This window comes from Mesitornis unicolor, unplaced genomic scaffold (genome assembly GCF_000695765.1).
Source record: "Mesitornis unicolor isolate BGI_N332 unplaced genomic scaffold, ASM69576v1 scaffold16955, whole genome shotgun sequence".
Classification (NCBI taxonomy): Eukaryota; Metazoa; Chordata; class Aves; order Mesitornithiformes; family Mesitornithidae; genus Mesitornis; species Mesitornis unicolor.
In genome coordinates this window covers 33,216-56,793 of record NW_010184996.1, presented here as the reverse complement: position 1 = coordinate 56,793, position 23,578 = coordinate 33,216, and the positions used below count along the sequence as shown (strand labels likewise).

The following is a 23,578-nucleotide window of genomic DNA, read 5'->3' as shown; positions in this document are numbered from 1 at the left end:
GTTGGCAGCCCGAGTTAGACCTCAAATGCAGGCTGTGTCAGGGGGCTGAAGAGGATGGGAAGCGTGAAGGGAAAATTGTAACCCCATAATGTATTCTGCCTCAGCTTCTGCACGGAAAGGATGGGGCAAACAGATGTTGCAACGACAGCATGGAGTGGCTTGCACTGCTTCCATGAGAGCAGGCAATGGGAGCAGTGACAGACCCCAGGAATAACAAATACCTTCCTGGGCTGGCAACATCTCTGATTAAGATGAACTTTTGACATGGAGAAAACACTTTCCACTTCATCAGTGGCCACATGGGTGCCTCTGGGAAGACCTTACCCTCAAATGCTGCTTCCTGCTGCCCGTTGCCTACCATTAAGAGCCTCTCCTCAGCACAATATTCCTCCTCCTTTATAGTAACAGAAATAGATTGTCTCTGCACATTTGGAGCCCTACCTTCTAACACAGAGAGACACATCTGCCCAAGGACAACTACATCCACTCTTGAGGCCTTTGCTTTCATACATAGTAAAACATCTGCTAGTTGAGTGAAACTGGTGGTGGCACAGATTCATCCATCCTGAGGTAGAGCTGTGAGAGAGGAGAAGTCACACTGCCAGGGCCCATCCAGATCACAGGTCAAGGACACTGGTCATCCCACAGATGAAGGAGCACGTAGAGGTTACGTGTTTTGTGGTGACATTACCCACTGTCACCTCCCCTTTGCCTTGATTGCTCCATTGACCTTTTGCCATAGCAAATTACTCAGATGAAGCAAATTCATGCTGCTAGTTGCTGAGATTCATATCAGAACAATTGTAATAACATCATTCGTGATGTGAGATTTGGCGTTTTCTGTGATGAATGATGATGTTACCTATGAAAATTCCTAATATAAAGAGACAAGTCCAAACCATGCTCAGAAATGAGGATCATGGTCCTACTGAAACATCGAGTTAGATGTCTAAAGAGATCCTGAATACCTGTGTACTTTTTCAAAAGCACATAAACTTTGCTGTCAATGAGAGTTTGTCAACTAGTGGAATTTTCCAAAGATCATAGGTACATATGTACCTTTGGAGACCTCAACATACCTTAAATATATAAATATATATAAAAATAAAAATAATAATAGAAAATATATGTATATGTGTTGCTTTCAGTGGCTTGCCTGAGGTTGGAAAGCCTATGGAAGATGCAGCCTTCCCAGAGTGTTTTAACTACAAAGCCACCTTTCCGTTCAGTGCAACAGAGCTTGCCAGGACATCCATCACAGAAAACAGGGCTGACAAGGGCACTGAGAGCCAACCTCACCTGTAACCCTGCACAGAACTGAGGTCAGTTCTGCTCCAAGTATCTATTCCTGGCAGTTGAGCCCAGGTGTGTAATGAAAACTTGGTTTCAGCTTGTTGCTTATAGATAATCATCTGCTTTTGTTGTCTTCCTCCTGATTCCTTCCCCTGGGGTTCCTCACAAAAGTACAGTTTCCTTACAAAGCTCAACTAAAAGTGGGGGGGGAAATGCCAGTTTCCCTAGGTACCATCATGACTAAAACCCAGGCTCAGCCCTTCGTGGCTTTTTTCGGTCGCTCGCCATTCATGAATCTAGTGCTGTCGCATCGTCCCCCCTAATCCAGGATTTAGATGAGCTTGTTTACCACAATCCCATTTTCCGTGTGATTTATCCCCAGCACTCGACATGCAAAAGGGCAGGCTTCGCACACGCGTGCGCGTACACTGCTGTTGAGGATGAGCTCTTGCTTTAGGCACTTGCTTTCCTCTCATTAGTGGAAGCTAACAATAAGTGTGAGAATTGCAGACGTCAGAGGTAATTAGGAAGAAATTATTAAACGTTACCCAACAAAACAAGGTCTGTGAATAAAGCTTAATCCTGCTGTCTGCCCACTCTTTTTATCCCTAAATGACTCAGAGATGGGGAGGGCACAAAATACTCTCCACAGCACTGGATGGGGAACAGCCATGAGGAGATTCGGCCATGCTCAACAGGGGCCATCTTGCTGCCAACCTCTGGCTGAATAAACCCTCCCCTCTACAGGACTGCAATGCTGTTTAAATAATTGACCATTTCAAAAATCTAAATCTCCTCACAGCCTATTTTTTTAGTAAATAGAAACGATCACTTCAGACTATTCAGTCCCCTCATGCCTCTGAAGGAACTGCTGTGCATTTTAATGACTGTGCAGGCCTTGCTGACTGACCCTTCCTCAGCTGTGGTAGTATCTCTGTCACCTTCATGGTGATGCCAAAAACGCAATCCTTTTCCCAAACTGTCCAATTTTTCTACTCTTCTTTCTGGTTTATGTCTCTCCTTCTGTTTACAAACGTACTCTATTCCTCGTTCTCCTGAGTACTCTCTCTCATGCAGAGGGACACACGGACAACTAGCACCCAATGTGAACATGTCCAAAAACCTCACAGCAGCTGCATGACATTTTAAAAATCAATGGCAATTTTTTATACTTGTGGGAATTCACCAAGTTCATTTCATCACAGGATTTCTGTTTCTAGGCAGCATTTTTCAGCACAGCTGAGGAAGATGTAGTATTGATCAGGGAATGCATAGAGCAGATTACCTTTCTGATTGAGGCAGTAGGTGACCATCATTTGTCAAACCTGCTGCTCCATAACAAAGATTTATGACTTTTCATGCTATCTTTCTCAGTCACAGACATCTCTGTGCTATTTCCAAAGCATCAATGGGACTATAAACACATCTAGCATGTGTGCATGTCTGTATCTCACGCGTATGTATTTACAGCCATATGCTGTATGACACAGACAGTGTCTCTGTGATCACTTTTCATACTTCCTATCCTTTGCCTCGTGATACTTGCAATATATCATTTATATTGCTTCAGATAAAGATTTTCCACTTGCTGGTGTAAGGACAGCGTCCCATAAGGTATTGTAGCGAATAAATCTAGGGCCATACAAAAAAACCCAAAGCACCACTGTATATCTGACGAAGGACCTTGCTATTCATTCACTTCTTTAAAGCCAGCAGAATGTATACAGTGACACACTCACAGCATCCAGCCAAGCAACGAGATGTCCATCACTCACAGTCACAAGAGAGACAAATGGTAGTGTGTGGACACTGCAATAAGTTAGTCTCTTCTCTATTTGTTTCTAATTTAATTATTTTCTATTTAGTTATTTAGTTAATGTGCAAAGGACTGCTCCTCCACCTCATTTCTCTTTGCTTTCACACCGGACATGATCTTGGGTTAAATGTGACTCCTGCAACTGACAGCTTTTGGCAGCAGCACAGCACAAAATCTTATTGGGCTGCAAAGTCTTACTGGGTTGCCTGTGGCACCTGCCAGTGATGGGTAACAGTCCCATGACACGCACAGCTTACCTGTAGACAGCCTTCATATATCTCCCCTGCCTTGGGACCTGGAGCCAGGCTGCCCTGGGACCTGCAGCCAGCCTGCCTTCTGCCCCAAGGTCGGTAGGTGTGTGCTGCTGAGATAGACATGATGCTGACTAGTAATAATACTGCGACTATCAAGAAGTACCCCTAACATTGATTATCAGCAATGTGATTATGAGAATACTGGATTACCATAATTTTTGTATGATTAGATCATCCTACTCCAGCAGGCGGGAAAAGCCAGGATAGAAGTAATTCAGGGAAAACAGGTAAAGACACTGACATGCATTCCTGAAAAGCAGTGGGCCAAAATCTCTAATTGCTAATGAGCACCTTCACTAGAGTTGAGGGGTTAAGAAACTCAAAGAAGATTTGAGTGCTTTAGAAAGCCTCTCTCACAGGATGTGTGGCAGAGCAGCCGTAGTCTAAAGTTACGCATTTTCTCAAGGTATGGGAGAGACTTTGTGAAAGACATGCAAAGAAACCAGGTCTTCCCAGTTCCAGGGCGTGCAAAGTGCTCAGGAAAGTCTGGTGTAGTGTACAGCTACACAGAAATACACAGAAACATTTTCTCTAAAGGGCTCTTGTGCTTGCTAAATAATAATGTTGATCGAGGAAGTCTATGTGGTCTCTTATGACCACCACTATGATTTGTTGGTGAAACAGAAGTGCAAGAACTGGCAGTGAAGCACCTGTCTCAGTACCAGAGGACAGTCTCGCGGTCTCTGGGAGACATGTGGCTCTGCTGTGCATCAACCATCAGTGCTGGCCCTCCTCCTCACCTAGGGCTCCTGACAGGCTATGACTTTATCACCGACCCTGGGAGAACCTCCAAGCTCAGATCCAGAGCCTGTCTGAGTTCTTGCTTCAGTCATAGCCCAGATATGCCCCTCTCCTCTCACCATAATAGTCACTGAAAAGGTTCTCCTGTCCCCGCTCTAACCTGAATAACTGGGAGATCACTGCTTCCCAGCAGGTCCAACACAGCCAGAGGCAGGTAGAAGGTAGAAGTGTGTCTTTTCCCTCTGCCTGTTAACTTTCAGAGCTCTGTTTTTCCCCGTGATTTCTCCTGTCAGTCTTACACTCACTCATACGCACTTCTTGAGCAGCTGTGAAGCTGTGCAGGCACCAGAGGGATAAGATGGGAAAGGAGTCTGGGAGAAGCTGAGCAGGCAGGAAAAAAGAAAACTATATCCACTTAAAGATTTACTTAGTGTGGAAGGTCTGCATTACACAGTAGACATTAATGGCATTATAAGGGGTTTTAGCAGCCAAGAACATGGCCTCCAGCATGCATTTCCTCTCCCTAAGTCACATGTGGTTATGAATTGAAGTTCTGCATCTTAATTCACTGCTTGCTCCTTGCTTCATAGTAGGTATCACATTTTAGACTAGTCCATTCTGATTTGGTTAGAGGAGGAGGTCTTCAAATTAGTTGCTTTAATTGCTGTGTAAAGACTGCCCAGAAACAGTCTATGGCACAGTGGCGTATTCATGCAGTTGGAATTCACGTGAAGTGGGATCCTCTGCCTTTGCTATGATGCATTTTGCCATCTTGGGCAAAAAGCTCCGTTTTTGCTTGGATCTACACTTGCTGAGCCATAACACAGGACACACACCAGTGAAGCACTACATTCATGTGAAGTGCTTCTATGACAGACACAAAAGTCTTAATTTGTCTCATGGCTGAGCTAATATGCAGGTGTGTAGTGGGCCAGATCCTGCTTGTAAAATATGGTTTCTGCAGCCTCACCCCCACAGCTGGTCTGGTGTAAGTCAGGGCACTACTGTCCCTGCATGGCGACATGGTGAAATCTGCCCTGGAGTCTCTCTACCAGTTGGCGGAGGCAGTAATAAAGTCGTAACAATCTGAGGGTCGGAGGTTCCAATCTACACTTCAAGACGACAGGAACAAACAGTTCTGAGCCAAACTGATTCCTAGTGCAACTCGATTAAGGCTGGAGGAACTACACCTGGGGTGATTTTGGTCCCACACAATATGTCAGTGGTCAATCTCTCAATATGCATGGCTACAAGCATCTTTAAAAATGATGTTATCTTTATAGTACTAAATTTTGATCTGCCAAATGTGGCAGCCAATGAGTTCTTCCAAACGAAATACTGTGAGGATTATGCATAAATACTGAAGTATCCTAATCAGCCTCTTGGTGAAAATTGATTCATTACAGACAATAACTTTATGCTGAAGTTTTTATTCTGCATTTTTTACTTCTGTAAGTAGCATATGTGATTTCATTGGCTGGCTATTTTAAACCATAGAGAGCCATTGGTGGAACAGTACAATCCCTCTGAAATCCAAAATTACCATCCACAATTATAGTCTGCATCTAGCATCTTCTCTAAGGACTATAAATGCTTCACTGCTTTAATTTTGCTTGGCATTTGCATTATTGTGTGACAATTACTGAGCAATGGCAAAGGATAGATTCAGTAATGAAGTCTGGACAGTGAAGAAATACTGTCCAAATTGAAATATTCTCTCTATTTCAATCTAATATGCATCAGTCTGTGCACATGGATACATCACATTTAGATACAAAGCACTGGTAAGACAAGTACCTTCCTTTTTGCTGCTGAAACATCTGTGGCTTTTCACATATTAGAGATGAGGAAAGTTTTTTTCTCCTCATATTTGCTGATTGTTTTTAACTACTCAAAAGGATGAGATACTAAGTTGTAAATACTAGTAATGAAAAGGTCAGACTGGCAACTACATTATTGCAGATAAGGCTTGCAAAATTCTACCAATTTCAGGGATGTTACACTGGTATAAAATGAGAATGAGACAGCAGTGGCTCAGCTATTTTTTGAGCTCATATATACACAGTTTCAATTATTTGAACTATTTGTGATTGCTCCTAAGTCCTAGCTATATTAGAAGACAAGATCAAGCATTATAGCTCAGATCGAATGAGCAGAGATGCAATTGAGGAAACAAACGATGACATTGTGAGAATATGAGGCTTACACAGGAAGGGTTCTGGGTATTGCTAAGATTAGTGTCCCTTGTTAAAAAGTGATATGCTGAAGAAACATTCTTTAATGGGGAAAAGGCAGGTTTTGGAGGGGTGAGATATAAAATATTTATAATAAAAATCACCTGGGGCACAGGGAGCTGTGCAGAGCCAATGTTTGCAAATGACACTATCTACCTTCATCAGACAGAGCTCTAAAACTTCTGAGAGACCTAAGTAATTTAGGCAAATGGAAATGCTGCGGAAATGCTGTTCAATGTCATTGAAAGGTCAAGCAGTGCACCGTAGGATACACTAAGATACAAAAATTTCAACTCTTCACATGCTTCAAAAAGGTTCAAAATTAATCATATAAGCACTGGGACCTTGCTATCATGTGCTGCTCTTTGGGACCCTGAGCTTCATCTGTAGCTGCAGTCTAACAAGGTATTAGGCTGAATAAAGATTGGACTGAAAAATCACAGTACCAGCAACAGTGCATTGCCATCATGCATACTTTGGGCATCACTGCTGAGGCCCTTCAAGAAGAATACTGAAGAATCAGACAGGTATTAGAGTAGGCTAAGCATGATCCAGCACGAAGACTTTCAAAGACAGACTGGAAAGATGTGGTTAGTTTATACCAAAAGGTGATAAACAAGGCCATAAAAAAAGGAGTTAAAATGCTGAAAGTGGTATTTACCAGGAGCTCCTATTCTTCCTGCTTACACAACATGGTAGCAGTTTTCCTCACCTATTTCCCTCTATCCCAAAAAAACCCAACAAACTACAAGAAAATTCCCAACAACTGGCTGGTCTTCTCCTTGTGGTTTTCTTGGAGTCACAATGGAGGGTGACTAACAGCATTCGCCAGCTTTGCATACCACCAAGTTTATAACATAACAGTATTAAATTGATTACCGAAATCATGGCTGTAGCACAGGAGGTTCTTAAACACTTCTACCTGACCTGAGTTTACTAATTCTTGACATAAATCTTCCACATTTAATAGCCACCCCTCTATATCCATGCAATACAGAAAACCAGAACAGTTGGTGAGTAACACTGTTATGAAGAAGAAAGAGTCTAGACAGGGTAAATCTGTCCAACCTGACCCAACAAAAGCACATACTGAAGGACGTAAGTATTTTGAATCAGGAGAAGACACAGATAGTCATGGGAGACACGGTCAGAAGAGAAAGTTATACCTCTGCCCTTTGGCCAAACTAATAGCCTATCAAATGGCACCTGCAGCTACAGTCCAAAATGTTATCAAAGCTGAAGATTTCCCAATGGTGCACCAAAACCCACCAAATCCACATAGTTCATGCTGATACTTAACACAAAGAAAGATCACATAGGATATGCCATGAAAATGAAATAAGGCATTGTATAGGAAGTTATACTGCAGCAGAAATAATGTCTAGAGACTATTTTTCTCCACATGACTTTTCCTCTTGAACACTGTGAACAAACAGATCTTAAATGTTTACAGACTAAGGATAAAAATTGCATCCCAACATGTATTTCCATAAGCAAGAGTTACAAAAATGTTTGTCTCCTACCTTGTTAACTTCGTCCCAATCTGCTGCCTGAGCTCAAGCCTCTCTTCATCAGTTTGCATGGGGAGGATGTTCTTTTCCTCCAGCTCTCGCTTGGAAGGCCTGTTGCTTAGTTTGATTGCTAAAGAATCCTTCCTGCAGACTTTCCTTGCCAGGGAGCCTGTGGGAGAGATGAGAGGCTCTGCCAAAGGAGGTGTCATCATTTCATTACAGCATGCAGCAGGCAAACAAGTGCTAGCCAAGGGAGGACACTAGGCTGTCATTTACACTGATATGGACTCTGGGAAAAGGGGCGTCAATTAACTTCACATGCTCAATTAACCTCAGTTCATATCATAATAAGGAAAAGTTGAATTTGGTAGGTGTACTGGAAAAAGAAATTAAAAAATGGCTCCGTAGAGGGGAGTTGAGAAGAAGGGGTTGTTTCAGAATTGCTAATGGCATCTGCAGCTTTCTCTAGCACAGTGTCTCTGAACCACATAATGGAATGAATAATTCAACCTCAGAATCCAGTCAGGCAGCAGAGCTACAGCATGTGGAAAGAGAGAGGTATCTCTCTCTCTTGCAATGTCATATCAAGACATCCAAGCTAACACTAGAAGGAATCAAAAGTCAGTCAGAAGTAGCACAGATCTCGATGTACATTCATTGACACTGCTTCTCAGACAGTGACAGTGGCAAAGACACTCTGAAAAACAGTGGCCTTTCATGGCTCAAGCTTGCTTTCCTAGGCTTGCCTCCAAAGCAGCTTGAGCAAAGAACACACAAGCCGACAGAGAGACACAAACCCATGAGAGAATTTGGGCTTTGGCAGGAGAGTGTGAGGTAGTGCAGTTCTGCTCTGTTTCTTAGTTTAGGAGCAAAGACTGCTTAATTTCACTTGCAGGGTAAGGGAGGATTCTGAGGAGATGAAATATGCCCATTTTAGAAACTTCTTTGTGTGTGTTTTAAGAAGGGTGTTGTTTGTTTGTACTGATCCCAGTTTTCCAATGAAAATGAATCCAAGGGCCTGAAACTGCAGCTTGACTTGCAGGATGACAAGCAGTTGTCACGCACGAAGTATGGTACCTTGTCTTCATGGGAGAGTCCTGTGATGCCACACTGAGGCAGGAGATGGGTTTCTCAGACAGGTCAGGAAGGGGCCACAGGTCCCTCTTCAGACTGTAATTGTGGTATAGCTATCAATTAACCACTCCTCTTCCTATCTGAGCCTGATTCTGTGATGATGACCTCTTTCAAAGTATGTGCAGACTTACAATTCCGACAGATGTAATAGTTACTACATATAAAAGCTCTGATTTTCTAGCAGTGGCACTTATTTAATCCTCCTGAAGTAACTATTGAGCTGATCTTGACTTAAGCCACAGACAGGGCTTCTCTACACCAGGCACACTTGGGAAAGTGAATCCAAAAGTCAATTTAGAAGTGAACTAATATAAGCCAAAACCTGTCATTTGAATTCTGTCTGAGAGCTACCCAGACAGGGATTCATGTGGATTAGGGAAATCACTACAAATTCATACTACTTGTTATTTTGAATTAATTTACCAAGTGTCCCCATGTAGTCACAGAATCACAGAATCACAGAATCACAGAACGTTAGGGATTGGAAGGGACCTCAAAAGATCATCTAGTCCAATCCCCCTGCCGGAGCAGGAACGCCTAGATGAGGTTGCACAGGAAGGCGTCCAGGCGGGTTTTGAATGTCTCCAGAGAAGGAGACTCCACAACCTCTCTGGGCAGCCTGGTCCTGTGCTCTGTCACCCTTACAGTTTTTCCTCATGTTCATTCATCTTGAACTTCCTGTGTTCCAGTTTGTGCCCATTGCCCCTTGTCCCATCACTAGGCACCACTGAAAAGAGTTTGTCCGCATGCTCTTGACACCTGCTCTTCAGATAAGCATTGATAAGATCTCCTCTGAGTCTTGTCTTCTCCAGGCTAGAAAGTCCCAGGTCTCTCAGCCTTGCCTCATGAGAGATGCTCCAGTTCCATCAACAACTCTGTAGCCCTCTGCTGTACTCTCTCCAGTAGTTTCATGTCTTTCTTGAACCGAGGATATCAGATCCGGACACAGTACTCTAGATGTGGCCTCACTAGGGCAGAGTAGAAGGGGAGGAGAACCTCTCTCGACCTACTCACCCCCCCCCTCCTGATACACCCCAGGATGCCATTGGCCTTCTTGGCCACAAGGACACACTTCTGGCTCATGGTTAACTTGTTGTCCACCTGGACACCGAGGTCCTTTTCCACAGAGCTGCTTACCAGCAGGTAACCTCCTAACCTGTGTTGGTGCATTCCTCCCTAGGTGCAGGACCCTACACTTGTCTTTGTTGAACTTACCTAATGGTAGTCAAGCCCTGAAAGATGCAAAAGCCACGGTCAAGAAAGAAAATTCATGAGCCGTGTGTTTCCCTCATGTACTTAAGAGTTCAGAGGAAAAATTAAATAAGAGAAGGAAAAAATGGAATGAGTCTTACTTGTAAATAATGAGTTATCATCTTCATCTTCCTCTTCCTCCTCTGCCTGTCTTGGGTAAAGGCAGGAAGAATCTTCATAGTCGGTTTCATGAGGCACATTTTCTTTATTGTCATCGCATTCGATCACAACAGTTGGCACTTGTCTCATGTCTGGAAGGCCCCCAGGTCCTGTTTTTGTAACACTGTCACTGGTGTGTAAACCAGAGCTGGTGGGAAAGAAAAACAAATAAATAAACTAAAGGAAACAACTGAATGGAAGACTGATTTGCTTCTCTCACTGCCTTTGGGAAAGTAGCATTCTTTCACCCCTTTTTGAGAAGAAACAAGAAAGATCTTCATGATAAGCAAGAAATCTAATGGGTTTAAGCTGAGTATACATTAAATTTAAGGTACAACACTTGCTAGGGAGAGGTAGGACAGCACTCAGGCAGAAATACTGGCAGCCAGGACTGAGAACAAAAGATCTGCACCAAATACAGTCTCAAGGCTTAGTGGGAATTGCACCAGCTACTCAGAGCAATACGCACGTCTTCAGTCCAGTGTCTGTGTCACCTCTCCACTGGTGTGCAGGCAGTAAGGAGAAAATGCCTCACCTGAATGCAAATGGTGGAGTAAGAGAGTGGGAGAGAGGGAGCAAAGTTATAGATTGTAGAGGAGGATTGTAGAAAGGCAGAAGGAAACTATGACTTGCACTCCTTGGGCAAGATGTTGATTGACTTGAGGGGCAGGAAGGGCACGACTGCCTGAAGAGAAGGGGACAGAGGATGTGAAGCCAGGCTTGGAGAAAAGAGACTTTGGGAGCTGGTGAGAATAACAAGGGAGGGAGCTAAAGGCTGGGAGGTTTCCTTGCTAATGGCACAGTTATGTGTTGTGGGTGATGCAGGGATGATATCACTTCTTCTGCTGTGGCTCCTCACTCCAGCCAGGTGCTGGAGATCAATCTGAGTTGGAGCTAACTCCATACTTCTTTTGTCACATTTCTACAGCTTACTAGGTTCAGACCTGTCGTCAGTACTGCTACCTTCTAGCTCTGTTTATGTGTTGATTTCAAAGCCCTTTACCAAGAAACATACGAATCACAGAATCATACAACGGTTTAGGTTGGAAAAGACCTTTACAGTCATTGAGTCCAATCGTTAACCTAACACTGCCAAGTCTACCAATAAACCATGTCCCTAAGCATCACATCTATCCATCTTTTAAATACCTCCAGGAACAGTGACTTCACCACTTCCAGGAGCAACTTGCTTGACAACCTTTTCGGTGGAGAAATTTTTCCTAATATCCAATACAAGAAGGCAAACAGGAACACGAGGAGGTGAAGAACAACATCAAACAAAAGATGAAAGGAAAAGTCAGGAACAGAACCAAGTTTCCCAATACATTTTTATCTAATAGCTCATGCTGCTTTTCTAATATGAAATGAGATTGAGGGACTAGCAGACAAAAAGGATGGCTGCTCAGGTTTATTTTTGAGTCAGCAGCAACCGCTCTCTCTCCCTCTTATCCCACCAGAGGAAACAGCTGTATAAAAGGTGGGGAACATTTTCACGTTGGATACTCTCTCTATGTCAAACTCACATTTTACTTTCCACAAGAACATAGGTGCAAAACCAGATGTGTTGGCCGAGTTGCACTTGAGGCACCGAAATTTGGGTTATACCTTACCCAAGTGCTGAGTAGCCTTAATTCCCTTGAATATTTTAGCCTATTCAGAATACCAGAGGCATTCAACACTTGAAAACAATGTTGTAATTCCTCTCTTTAAGTTATTTTTTTACTGAGTCAACTTGAAACATTTCTCTTTCTTCAAAGAAATAATTTTGTTGATTGCAACATTTACTATTGCAGACTAACCAACAATGAGATGCATAGCTTCACTGGATGCCTTGAAGAGAGACATTCCATTTCCTTAGTGATAGTCTATGATTTGTACCTCAAAATACGAAAGATTCATGAAGACCTGGCTTATGAATGTTTGTATTAGACTTCAATGAGTTCGATACAAAATTTTTTTTATCCTGGAAGTAGTTTCAGAATTTATTACCTGAATTCTTCTATTAACACATAAATGCACTACAGTCTTTAAAAACTTTCAACTAAGTTTTTATTTATTGATATGCTTTAATAATTTAAATTTTATTAACTTCATTTTTAAAATCTGTTTTCTTTGTAACCTATTTTTTGTGTAACTAATTTTTAAGAGGAAACATAGGAAATTAAAAAAACCTGGAATTAAATTTCCAAAAGAAACTAAAAATCTATGAAATTCTTTAATATTGCTTTAAAAAATAAAATAAATAAAAAAACTTCCAATGGTGAACACAACCACTGGATCAGTCAGGTAATTTTAAAACAATACATACGCAGAGGGTAAGTACAAGTCCCCTAAGTCCCTTCTGGAAGAACAAATGAAAGGAGCAAAAAGTAGTCCAGCATTCAGGACCATTTCGCTCTTCCCTTTTCTGTGAAGGATCCATGTAGGTTTCAGACACATCCTTATTGGCGTAGTAGGTGTCAAAGTGGTTCACCAGTTTAGGTTACCAAGCAGGTATCGGATGGCAACAAGATTTACAAACTACTGCAAAGGATCTTTATTTGAACCACTGATCTAGAAACAAGCAGCTTCTGATCTCATTGTAATTTTTCTGAATCATCCACTTTCTTGATAATACTACTTTCTATTTTAAGCCCCTATTTTTTTCTTTTTTGTGTTCTTCTTGATTAACATCAGCCCTTCCCACAGCATTTTGACTAAGTCAGCTCTCTAAGCAAAGCACTTATGAAATACATGCAGTACTGCAGTATACTTAAGAAAGACAAATCAAGGTCACTGGATATTTCCATTGTGCATAAATTCCTCTGAGTCATTAGCAAAAACCCCACATGGTCAGGTGGTCTACACCACAAAAAATTTAGCATTAATTACCAAAAAAAGCAGGCAGTTGTTACAGTCTATTTTAAACCAGCCTTTTTTGTTTTGCAGCAAAAATAGAGAACGAGTACTTGTTTTTAGAAGGTAAATCTCTCTTAACACATAAATTTGAATAAATCGTAGCTGACGAGCACTTGCAATTACTATTGAATCATCTTTAGGTGATCAAAACAGCAAAAAAGTTACACTGCTAGAGCTTACAGTGTTTCTAATGAGAAAAAATGCTAATGAAAAATAAGAACTTAAGCATATGAGTGACTCATGGTAAAGACAAAATCAAAAAAGAAAAAACCAAAATCCTTCCTGCAAAATCTAGTGGGGAAAAAAAGCGCATACTTCTCATGTGTCATCCCAGGCTCTTTGATTTTGGAATAAAGACTTACAATTTTATCAGCATGTTTTCAGATCCACAGTACACTCTTTTGTACTTATCAGTGAACAAACAAAAATCTGAAAAAACTTCAAACCGTTGTATATACATTTCTACAATATAAGCATATGTGTGAGAGACAGAGAGAGAAGGCAGAGCTATAAATATTAAGTGTTTCTATCCTTAGGCAATACTAAAGTTTAGACAAAGAGCAATTCTCTTGACAATTTTTATGGAAGACAAATGTTTTCTGACTCAAATACATTTTATAAGATTTACAAGACACTGGCAGGAATGTCTAATGCCTTCCATTTCATAAATCTACAGTCTGAAGCTGAACTGGGTGTCCCAGAGGAACTGGTCTCACACACTCTCTTTTTGGTCACAGTGATTTTTCACTGCTCTGCTACAGATGCAATCCTAGCCCAGAGTGAGATATTGCCACTTAACAGCTCTTTAGTCCATACGCTGAACAAACTGAGGCCTTGATTCAGCTGCTAGTGCACAAGAGCCCACAGAGTAATTAAAATTATTTGTCGTCTTACCAGACAGATTGAGAACCATACGGGCAAGGCAGAAAATAAGGCTATTTCAGATCATGAAGCTGCCTCTCTAAGTCAAAATTAAAGATATATTCCAGTGGCACAAGAGGGTTTCTAAAGCTTCTTTTACTGCTGTTTGTGATACATGGCTTTTGGGCACGGTCTTTCTTCTCCAATTCACTTCAGTCAGGAGGATGACGCCTTCCTCAGATTTTGGTGGCAGGGCTTATCAGATTTTCACCAACTCCTAAAATGCATTCTGAAATGGCAAAAAAACTAGCGTTTTTCTTATGCTTGACACACACCCTTTGGGCTGAAGGGGAAAGTCATTTGCAGTAGGGCACAAATTGGCAACAGAGGTTGCAGAAAAAAGGTTACATGGAAATTATACTCTTCTCTGTCTCAACTTAATCTATCATAAAGCTGGTAATTTGTCAGGAAAAACAGAGGCAAACTGGCAGCACAAATGACATGTCATAATAGTCATACTATGACAAGAGACAGATTGCCCTTCTGAGAATAGGTTATGCATAGGTGTTATGAGAACCAGAAAATGTTTGCAATCAAAAGTGTTAAGTGTGCAAATGAAGTTAATGTTCTCTAATGTCTGTAATAAAACAGAATTAAAAAATCCAGGAATTAACTGCCATTCTAAGTCATAAGAACAGCTGGGACTTGAACAGCTATTACATGCTTTTAATGTACCTTAAGACATTAAATTATTAGATGGAGGTGAGGCAGTAACATGCAACTACTCCTGCAGAGGGGAAATTAGAGGTAGAGAAGCTCAGTGGCTTCCTCAAGGTCAAAGACAGCAAAGCAACTTCTGGCTTCCCGGCCAGTACAAAGGGACAGCTCATTTTTCTCTGGCAAGCTTCTGGCTCATTGGCAAGGCCCTGATTGCAAGAATCATTCTTCAGATGTTGTTAGACTATCTGAATTCCAGAGACCTCAGCTGCGAAAGCAAAAACTCCAGATTGCTAGAGGAAGGGGATGTCTCGGTCTTTTGTTCTTTGTTCCTGTCTACACTCACAGTCTCGGTAAGGAGAAGAGTTATGAAGTCTAAGAAAAGTTTACTGGGCAAAACGTGGAACTGATACAAACGGGTTATGGATTCAATGCAGATCAGTGGCATTTAACAGATCTGAGGAGTGTCCACTGCACCATGAGCAAAGAAACTAGACATAGGGAAGGAAAAAAAATCTCCTAAAGATAAAAAAAAGACAAAATTTAGGGCAGAACACCAACCTGCACTTGTCTACGTGGTCCTTTCTTATTACAAACAAAATACTACTCTAAATAATTTCCCAAATTACCAGACTCGGCAGCGTTATTACTGCAGCATCACAGCAATTTTTCAATACTGTTGTAGGATTCTTTTGAGATAAAGACTGAGATCAGCAAAAATAAATACTGCCAATGAACTTAGCATTACCCAGAAGGTGCCTCAGAGACATGTCAGGCTCTCTCATCTCTTCAAGATTATTGACCCAACAGCGGTGACCCAGTTGCCTGTTATCCTGGAAGGAACATTAAAGCTCAAGATCTCACTGCAGGGCCTATGCATGCAACAGATGTGAGCACGCTACCGAATTTTAAATAGACCAAAGCAGATCTAGGATCTGTGCAGTTTTAAAAAGCTCTCGAGACTCCTGGGCTGAAATGGTCAATGACAAATACTGTGGTACGATTTCATTGGATTTAATCCAGATTTTATACAATTAAAGGAAAAGAACTACTGTCAAAAATGTTAAAAAACAGCAGCAATCCTCTCCCAAAATAGATGCATATATTTTAAAAATAGGCAGAAATCTTCAAGAAAAGTTAGAAAATGTACTCAGACAACAAGATGGCATGAAAAGATAATTTAAGAACTTAACAGCAAGTGTCAGCTCTACAGATCTTTTTACCTACAAATACTATGAACATAATAATCGCTGTTGCAGAGAAAACAGTCATCACCTATTTTCTCTCTTGTGAATGCAAACATTATTGATTTGTTTTGACAAGGAGAATAACTAAAGTGCTCAATACTTTATTTCATGATTGAAATAATAGTTAATCAACGCAAAAAGGCTATAAAAAATCAACCATCTGCAATATCAGGAGCTAGGATCTATTTTAATTTTAAATGTGAAATATCAGTGCCACAACCTTTTCTTATTTTGTTCTGCAAAGGGAGACAATTGCTTCATATTGGGAAATGTATCCTTGCTTATTCAGTTTTTAAGCAGCAGCAGTTTCAGGTTCAAATTAATAGTTGAAACCCAGCAGCATCACCTTCTTTAAATCAGTTAAACATATTTGTAGACACAAACATGATGGATACTTAGAAATTGGAGCATTCAATGCTATGGGGCAACAGATGCCACAGTGAAGTCATACTCTGAGAGATGTCATGGGGCTCAGGCTAACGAAGAGCCTTCTGCACACAGTGTGATCCAGACAGCAGGACATCTGACCTATGCTGGGGACAATGTGGGCAGTGCAGCCCCAAGGGAGCCTTTGGGAGACACCAGCTACCCTCCGTGCTTGGTGCACCAAGCTTTGGGGTGCTGCAGACGCATCTGACCAGCCCCGCCGGCAGTGTGAGAGGTAAGTGGGTAGTCACTGGGCTGAATGTGGATGGTCTTCCCAATCCTACAACTACCACCCTTTTACTGGTGGGAATAGGAATCTCCCTCACAGCCCTAGCATTTTTTTCCCAGCAGAGAACTCCACCATGCTGCAGAAACACCAGCCTCCTCTTCACCCCCAATATAACCACAGAGGTCTCGCTGCCCTGGTACTAAACTAAGTTGGTAGTGCGGGACAGCCTCTGGTTCCCAGACTGTTGTTCATGCAGTAAGGAGAATCTGCCATCCCTAATCGAATGCCTTTAAACTACGCACTATAGTAAGGTAATATTATCATAAAGAGGTATTGGGAAAAATCATTAGGCATTTTGTCTGTTAGACCAAATATTTTAGCTTCCCAAGATCACCTAAGGATGATCTGATGCTCCTAGAACAAGCTGGCTACAAAGCCACCCTTGGTATTAAACAGAGCATGTCATTTTTTGGGCTACCTTCCCTATTCTGGGACTTGCTCAATTTTCCTCTGCAAGACAAAATAAATTTTCTGAGGCTTGCTGATCTTGCAGTCTGTGAGGACAGCCTGCATTTATACAGCATGCTTCACTTACTCAGACTATTTGAAGCAGAGTTCAGAGATGCCCACAAGTGACAGAAATAGAAAACAGCCCCAAGGTGAGTAAGGCTTTTCTGGCCAAATGTACAACTTTAGTCCAGATGCAAATGGCTAAGAAGGTAGCTGCTGTGGAATGGGTTAAATACTTATTTTAAGATCACACATATAATTTAATTTAAATTAATTGAAGAAGTATATTAAAGCCCCTCTAAGTGACTTGCAGGAAGTCCCCATAGGTTGTTTCAAGCTATCTGGTAACAGTAATCAGATGTCCGGGATGAGTGGCACATTCGGTTTTTATTGCTCTTTTCTGAATCTTACAGTTCCTCTCCTTTTTTTTTTTTTGTCAATTCTCCACATAACCAGAGCCTTGGAGTTCTATACTTTGCATTATATATTGCAAGCTAGGCATGTCCTATTAACATCTTCTCCACTAGCTGTATTATCTAGCTCCTTGAACAGGACACCAGGGTTCCAGAAATGTGGAGTTTTTTCTCCTTTCTGCCACAAGCTTATCAAACAAGCCTGGAAAGGCCCTTTCTCCATTTCTGTTTCTTCAGCAATGACTGCCCTGAAGTCATTAGACTCCAAGAGGAGAGGTCTCATTCAAATACTATCAACAAAACTCAAGTGTTGATACTGAAACTGAGGTTAGCAGGAAGCAGTGCACATAAATAGGCAGTTTTAAAAGTTGATCCATTACCTTTCTAGCCTTTGCATGGTCATGGCTAGCGTTTTGTTCAGTTCCTCTATCATCCGGCACCCTGAAGGGTGAATGGGCAATGTGCTGGACCCAGAAGGCAGGTGCGGGCTGTGGCTGCCGTACTGGAGCTGGTGCTGGTGGGCTGCTAACTGGGATGGCAGGACAGTGTGATGGTGCTGGGTCAGAGGCTGCTGGGAGCTCTTCTGTGTGGAATAAGATGAGAGAGAGAGGTCTGGCCCCCCTAAAGGCATGCAAATCATGACTTTCTTTGGAGGTAGTGGAGGTGACAGTTTAACTGGCATACAAGGCAGTTTCACAGGAGCGCCAGGATCTAAAACAGAAGAAAGAGAGGCCCTGGTGTTAATTTTCATGTCAGCAAGATGGAGATCAGCATATCTGCCTCAGTAAGCAGGCATTTAAGTTGCTAGTCAACATGGGAGCGTGCACCCCTTCCCTGCTGTGACAGACAACTCTGCATAGCGTGTGCTCAGCACGGTCTGCAGAAAAAATACTGTTGTTTTGCAGCACTTCCAAGTCTTACAAAAAACATCCCAGGGCTGTGCATGCCCCTTAATAAACACATTAAGCAATGCTTAACAAGGCTTGCGGCACACTGCAATGCTTTAAAGCCCTAATGCTCCAAAACAGCCCTGTGAGGTAAGCACAGCATCTCCCACTCAACAGGCACGCAAACAGGGGAAGAGCAATTCGGTGTCTGAAGTTACAGGATGACTCACCACCATCGCTGCTGGAGCAAAAGCTGAGGGACTCCTGCTCCTTCACAGCCACTGCAGTGCAATTACTAAAAGTCACATTTCTTACAGCTTTGCAATGTGCAAAACATCTGGTGTTAAAAATTACATTACAAGGGAAGAGAGAAAAGAAATAGGGTTTGAATACTAAACAGGAGTGGTCTGGAAAAATGAAGGGTACAGGAGGAGAAAATGATAAAGGGCAGAAGATTGTTAGCATTAATGTATTCTTTTACAGAAGACTTGGCAGGCACTTTTCTCTGGACTCATGCACTAAATTTTAACCTTTTTAACTCTAGGCATGTTCACTGAATCACATAGTTGACCTGCCAGCCAAAGACTCCCCTGACTTCCATGTGAAAGCAATGAGAGGTCCACAAGCAAACCTCTCTGCCAGGACTCAGCTGCAGGATGGAGATTTTTGGAGTTGCACTGTGAAATGTTTTCAGAAGAGAGAAAAAGTAATGGGAGGGCTTGCAGATCCCAATACAGGTTTGGGAAATACTCACAATGCATACTACGAGCAAAACTGAGAGCAAATATCTATGCTGTAAGCTTCAACTGTGAGTTTGTGTTTAGGAGGAAGGCTAGCCCTTCTGTAGCCTGGAATACCAAAGTCATTTGGCTCTGCAATGCAGCACTGCGGGTCAGGCTTGCATGATCTTACTTGGTAAAGGAACTGAAGGGCTAGAATCTTCTTTTGACCTGAGAAAGCTTGGGAGAAAAATGTTGCTCTGCAGGTTTCAAAGACCATCACCCTCTTGAGTGATGTTAGGTTTCTGAAGTCCTTTTCCAAATGGTTCTTTTTAGTATTAACTATCCTTCCCCTTGATCCCTTTATTCACTACTCCCTGCTGGCCTATTGTGGGTATTGTCTGTACTAGTAGCCACATCTACTAGCCAGAGTACACAAGGTTGATACTAGGACTTCCAAGCACTAACACTACTTGGAAATTATTAAGGACAGCAATGTGGAAAAAGACCATACATGGAGCCAAGCTCCACGACATTAAACATTTTAGTGCTAATTGTAGCTGCACTGCATCCACAGTATCCACTTGATACCAGTGTTTTCGTCATTCTAGGAAAAACATAGTGACAGTAAATTTTCCCTTTCTTCAAAGGGTTTATGGGCTAAAGACATAGGAGAGGCAAATGGAGTGCAAAGATGAAAAGGCGTCATGGAGTGAAGGTGGTCTTTCCACGCTGCAGTGGGAGAGTAGAACCCACGTCTTTTGGCTTTCAATGCAATATCATATCTGCTTGACACGTTGTCTTTTGAAGGCAAAAATTCTTCTGATGGCTCCACCAAGGCTGAAGTCTAACTCATGGGATTGCCAAACCACAGGGCACTGCCCTCACTTTTGAAGCAGATTGCCTTCTGTGCAGTAGAAAAAAAAGGACACTCAGGATTTTCTGTTCAAGCACGGGAAAGTCTCTAAGTTACCATGTTTTTCTTATGTGCATGTTATCGGTATATATTTCCTCTTTGTATCCTGCATAAAAGAACACACCTCTTCAGTAAAAGGTAAATAACAGGAAGAGTAAAGAGTAAATTGTATAAAGCACTAAGAATAAGGCTCCTATGGGATTTGTAGTAACAAAGTGTTTTCATACATTTGTGCTCCAGGCAATTTCACTTCTAGAGCTGGTCCTGAATTACAAAGACTACACTGAGATCTACACTTCCGTTTTGAAAAATGCAGGTTTGATTGTTGGTTTTAGATCCTTTTCTGCTGTATTTCAGTTTAAGTCTTCATTTGACGGTGCCTGTGACTGGGCACCCCACCACCCTGTGTGTGATGCAGGGGAGTCGTCCTTAATAGTGAATTCAAAGAGATTTCAACTGCAGGCATTTCTTGCTTCTAACAAAAGAATAACTGTAAGTATCAACTGAGTTTGCTGCCTTCTGTGGTCCTGAAAATTAAAGCAATGTTGTATATTGGAAGTGAATATAACATGCCAAACGTTTCAGGTATAAAGCAAACAGGAATCCTTCCAGCTTTCTTCTAAAATATAGTGAAAATTTCCTTTCTCATGCAAGCTTTCATCTCCTAGAGTTCTGGCACAGGCACTGCAGCTTTGGAGTTGCACCAGAGAACAAGTCTAGCTTAATTATCCTGAGTAACCACACATTCCATCGTGAATTAGATGTACATACTGTGGTTTCCACTCTTCATTACAAAGGTATGGACCTTTAGTTTCCACTTAAGTTTACAGAAATCATTCTCATCAAAATGTTTTCACTGGTATCAGTCCTGGGTGAGTCCGCTGGATACCTGCCAAAAATCTGGTCCATTATTTTTAATGTAAGGTTTTATTCAGACTGACTGTGTTTCACCCAAGTTCTTGAGCCTGTCTGAATATGGCCCTAATACCTAAATACAGATTTGAAAATGAATCAAAGGCATTACATCTACTTGCCTGCCCTTCACCTTTGGGAGAATTCTACTTGTCTAAAAAGAGGCTAAAAGGAGAATGACTGCAATGGGAGAAGAGTTTGAGCCATTTGCTCAGAAATGTATTAGTACATCCTCACTGACATCACCATTGGAGATCCTGTACTGCAAGTTTTACTGTGTGGTCAGATCAGTGAGTTTGCTGAACAAACGGGGCCTTGCTTAAATCCATGGGCTTCAGGCACGCTGTTGGAAACTGCACTACCATCATCAGGAGTAAAGGAGAGAACAACTCGTGTGTAAGAGAGACGACTACGTTTTACAGTTCTTTCCTCTGTTTGTTTTAATTTCACAATGTATGTAATGTATGAACTAGGAGTGGAAACAGTTATTGTCTCCAGCATGGAATATCCATAAGACGTGGCCATCTGTACATGAATAAGAAGCTGTACAGGTGACATATGAAGAAGCAATCTGTGGTAAGTGTCTTCTCAGTGAAACACTACCAGAGTCTTAAATCATTGCACAAAGCACTCATGACAGAAGAGAAGCAAACTGCGTGAAGCCAGGTGTGCAAGTCTGATTAATCTCTTTTGGCTGAGGTTCTTCATGCTCAAGGGAATAATGAGCAATTTTGCAAGACGCTGATTCCCAGCAGGGTTGTGACCATTCAGAACTGTGCATAGTTAAGTAATAGCTGTGCCAGGATTGATGAAAGAGATGTACACAGAAACCTTCCCATTGCTGTTGTCAATAAATTACTTGAAAGACAGTTGTGGATGCCACAATATTTGCTGTACATCAGACCTATGACAAACAGGTCAGTCCTTAGCCCCTCCATATAGATCATTTTGCTAACACCTACAGTTGCTGCATTTCCTTTTGGGTTTTCAGGAGACAAATAAGCACAGTTTTATTCACTGCACAGCAGGTTTGCTCATATATGGTTCTTCTGATGTGTCTGTGGTTCACTGGAGCTGTACACCAAGTTGTCCTGGTTTCACTGGGACAGAATCATAGAATCAGATTTCTATTCAGGAAAGCTGTATTTCTGCAAAGACTACAGTACTTGCATTCATGCAAACAAAGTTGATAAGAGAGTTTGTTTGTTTTCAGCCAACACTGGCATGCAGTGGTTAAGGTCTTCAGCAGTTTCGAGTTAGTCAGATGCAGAAGCTGGGGAGAGGCCAAAGCCAGGGCAGCTGACACAAGCTGGCCAACAGAGGTATTCCGTATCATAAATGTCACACTCACTATAAACTGGGGAGTTTGCTGCCGACAGCCCTCTTTTCCTCAATGGTCTCCATCTCTGGAGGGTCTCACCTGTTGTTCTGCTCCCAAGGCCTACTTCCCAGCTTTTTGTGACCACTATAATGGCTGAGTGTAACTTTGTGTACTTTATATTAATATTGTTATTAATACTGTTTTTTAAAATTACTATTCTTTTATTAAATCTGTCTCTATTTCAACCCACAGGTCTCCTTTCCTTTTCATGATTCCCCTTCCTGGGTGGGGAGGAGTCATCGGGTGATAGGACAACTGCCTAAATGACGACACAAGTACAAGTCTGATGCTTCCAGGCACTGAATGTGACTGAGAGTTGGTTGACGCATGTTGCAGACACAGGTCTTGCAGATAGGGTGCTAGGAAGTTCTGGATGTATGGCAGCAAATGTTGCTCCAGCAGGGCTTCTAGAAAAGCTCATTAAAATCCTCAAATTCTACCCCAGCACAACTACTGCATGCAGTAAGAGGGCATGCCTGGGAATCCTGGGCTGTGGCAGAGCTGGCTGTGTTTGCTATCCTGCCAGTGGGAGAAAAGCTCTTTCTTGACTCCTTGTGATGCCAAACAGAAGCCAGCACTGTAGTCTGACAGCAAAGGTGGCCAACAGCCTCCTGGGTTTTAGGAGTAGAAGCACTGCCAGGAGATCAAGGGATTATTCCCTTTCTGTTTAGCACTCCTTGGACTCTACAGAGATTACTGTGTCAAGCTTTGGGCCCCTCAGGAAAGACATAAAAAACCTGGAATAATTTGAGCAGAGGGCCACTATGATGGTCGAGGGCTGGAGCACCTGACCTGTGAGGGGAGGCTGAGAGATCGGCGCTTGTTCAGCTTGGAGAAAAGATAGCTTGTGGGGCAGAGGACACCTAACAGCAGCCCTCCAGTACCCATGAGAAGGTTATCAATACCCATGAGAAGGTTATCAATAAGCTGGAGCCAGGCTTTTCACAGTGGTGCATGGTGGGAGGAGGAGAGACAAAAACTGAAACAAAAAGTCCAGTCAAGACTGGAC

General features: G+C 42.1%; 1 protein-coding gene across 1 annotated transcript in view; it reads right to left on the bottom strand.

Moving 5' to 3' along the window:
- LOC104540797 (phosphatase and actin regulator 1) overlaps window positions 1-23,578 on the bottom strand; it is a gene marked incomplete at its 3' end in the record, with an annotated part of 59,411 nt that overhangs the window by 22,733 nt on the left and 13,100 nt on the right. The window contains exons 4-6 of the mRNA XM_010184684.1: window positions 18,135-18,465; window positions 10,396-10,601; window positions 7,922-8,078 (exon numbers count right to left, since the gene is read on the bottom strand). Of these exons, the coding sequence (XP_010182986.1) occupies window positions 7,922-8,078; window positions 10,396-10,601; window positions 18,135-18,465 (694 nt within the window). The remainder of the gene's footprint in view (window positions 1-7,921; window positions 8,079-10,395; window positions 10,602-18,134; window positions 18,466-23,578) is intronic.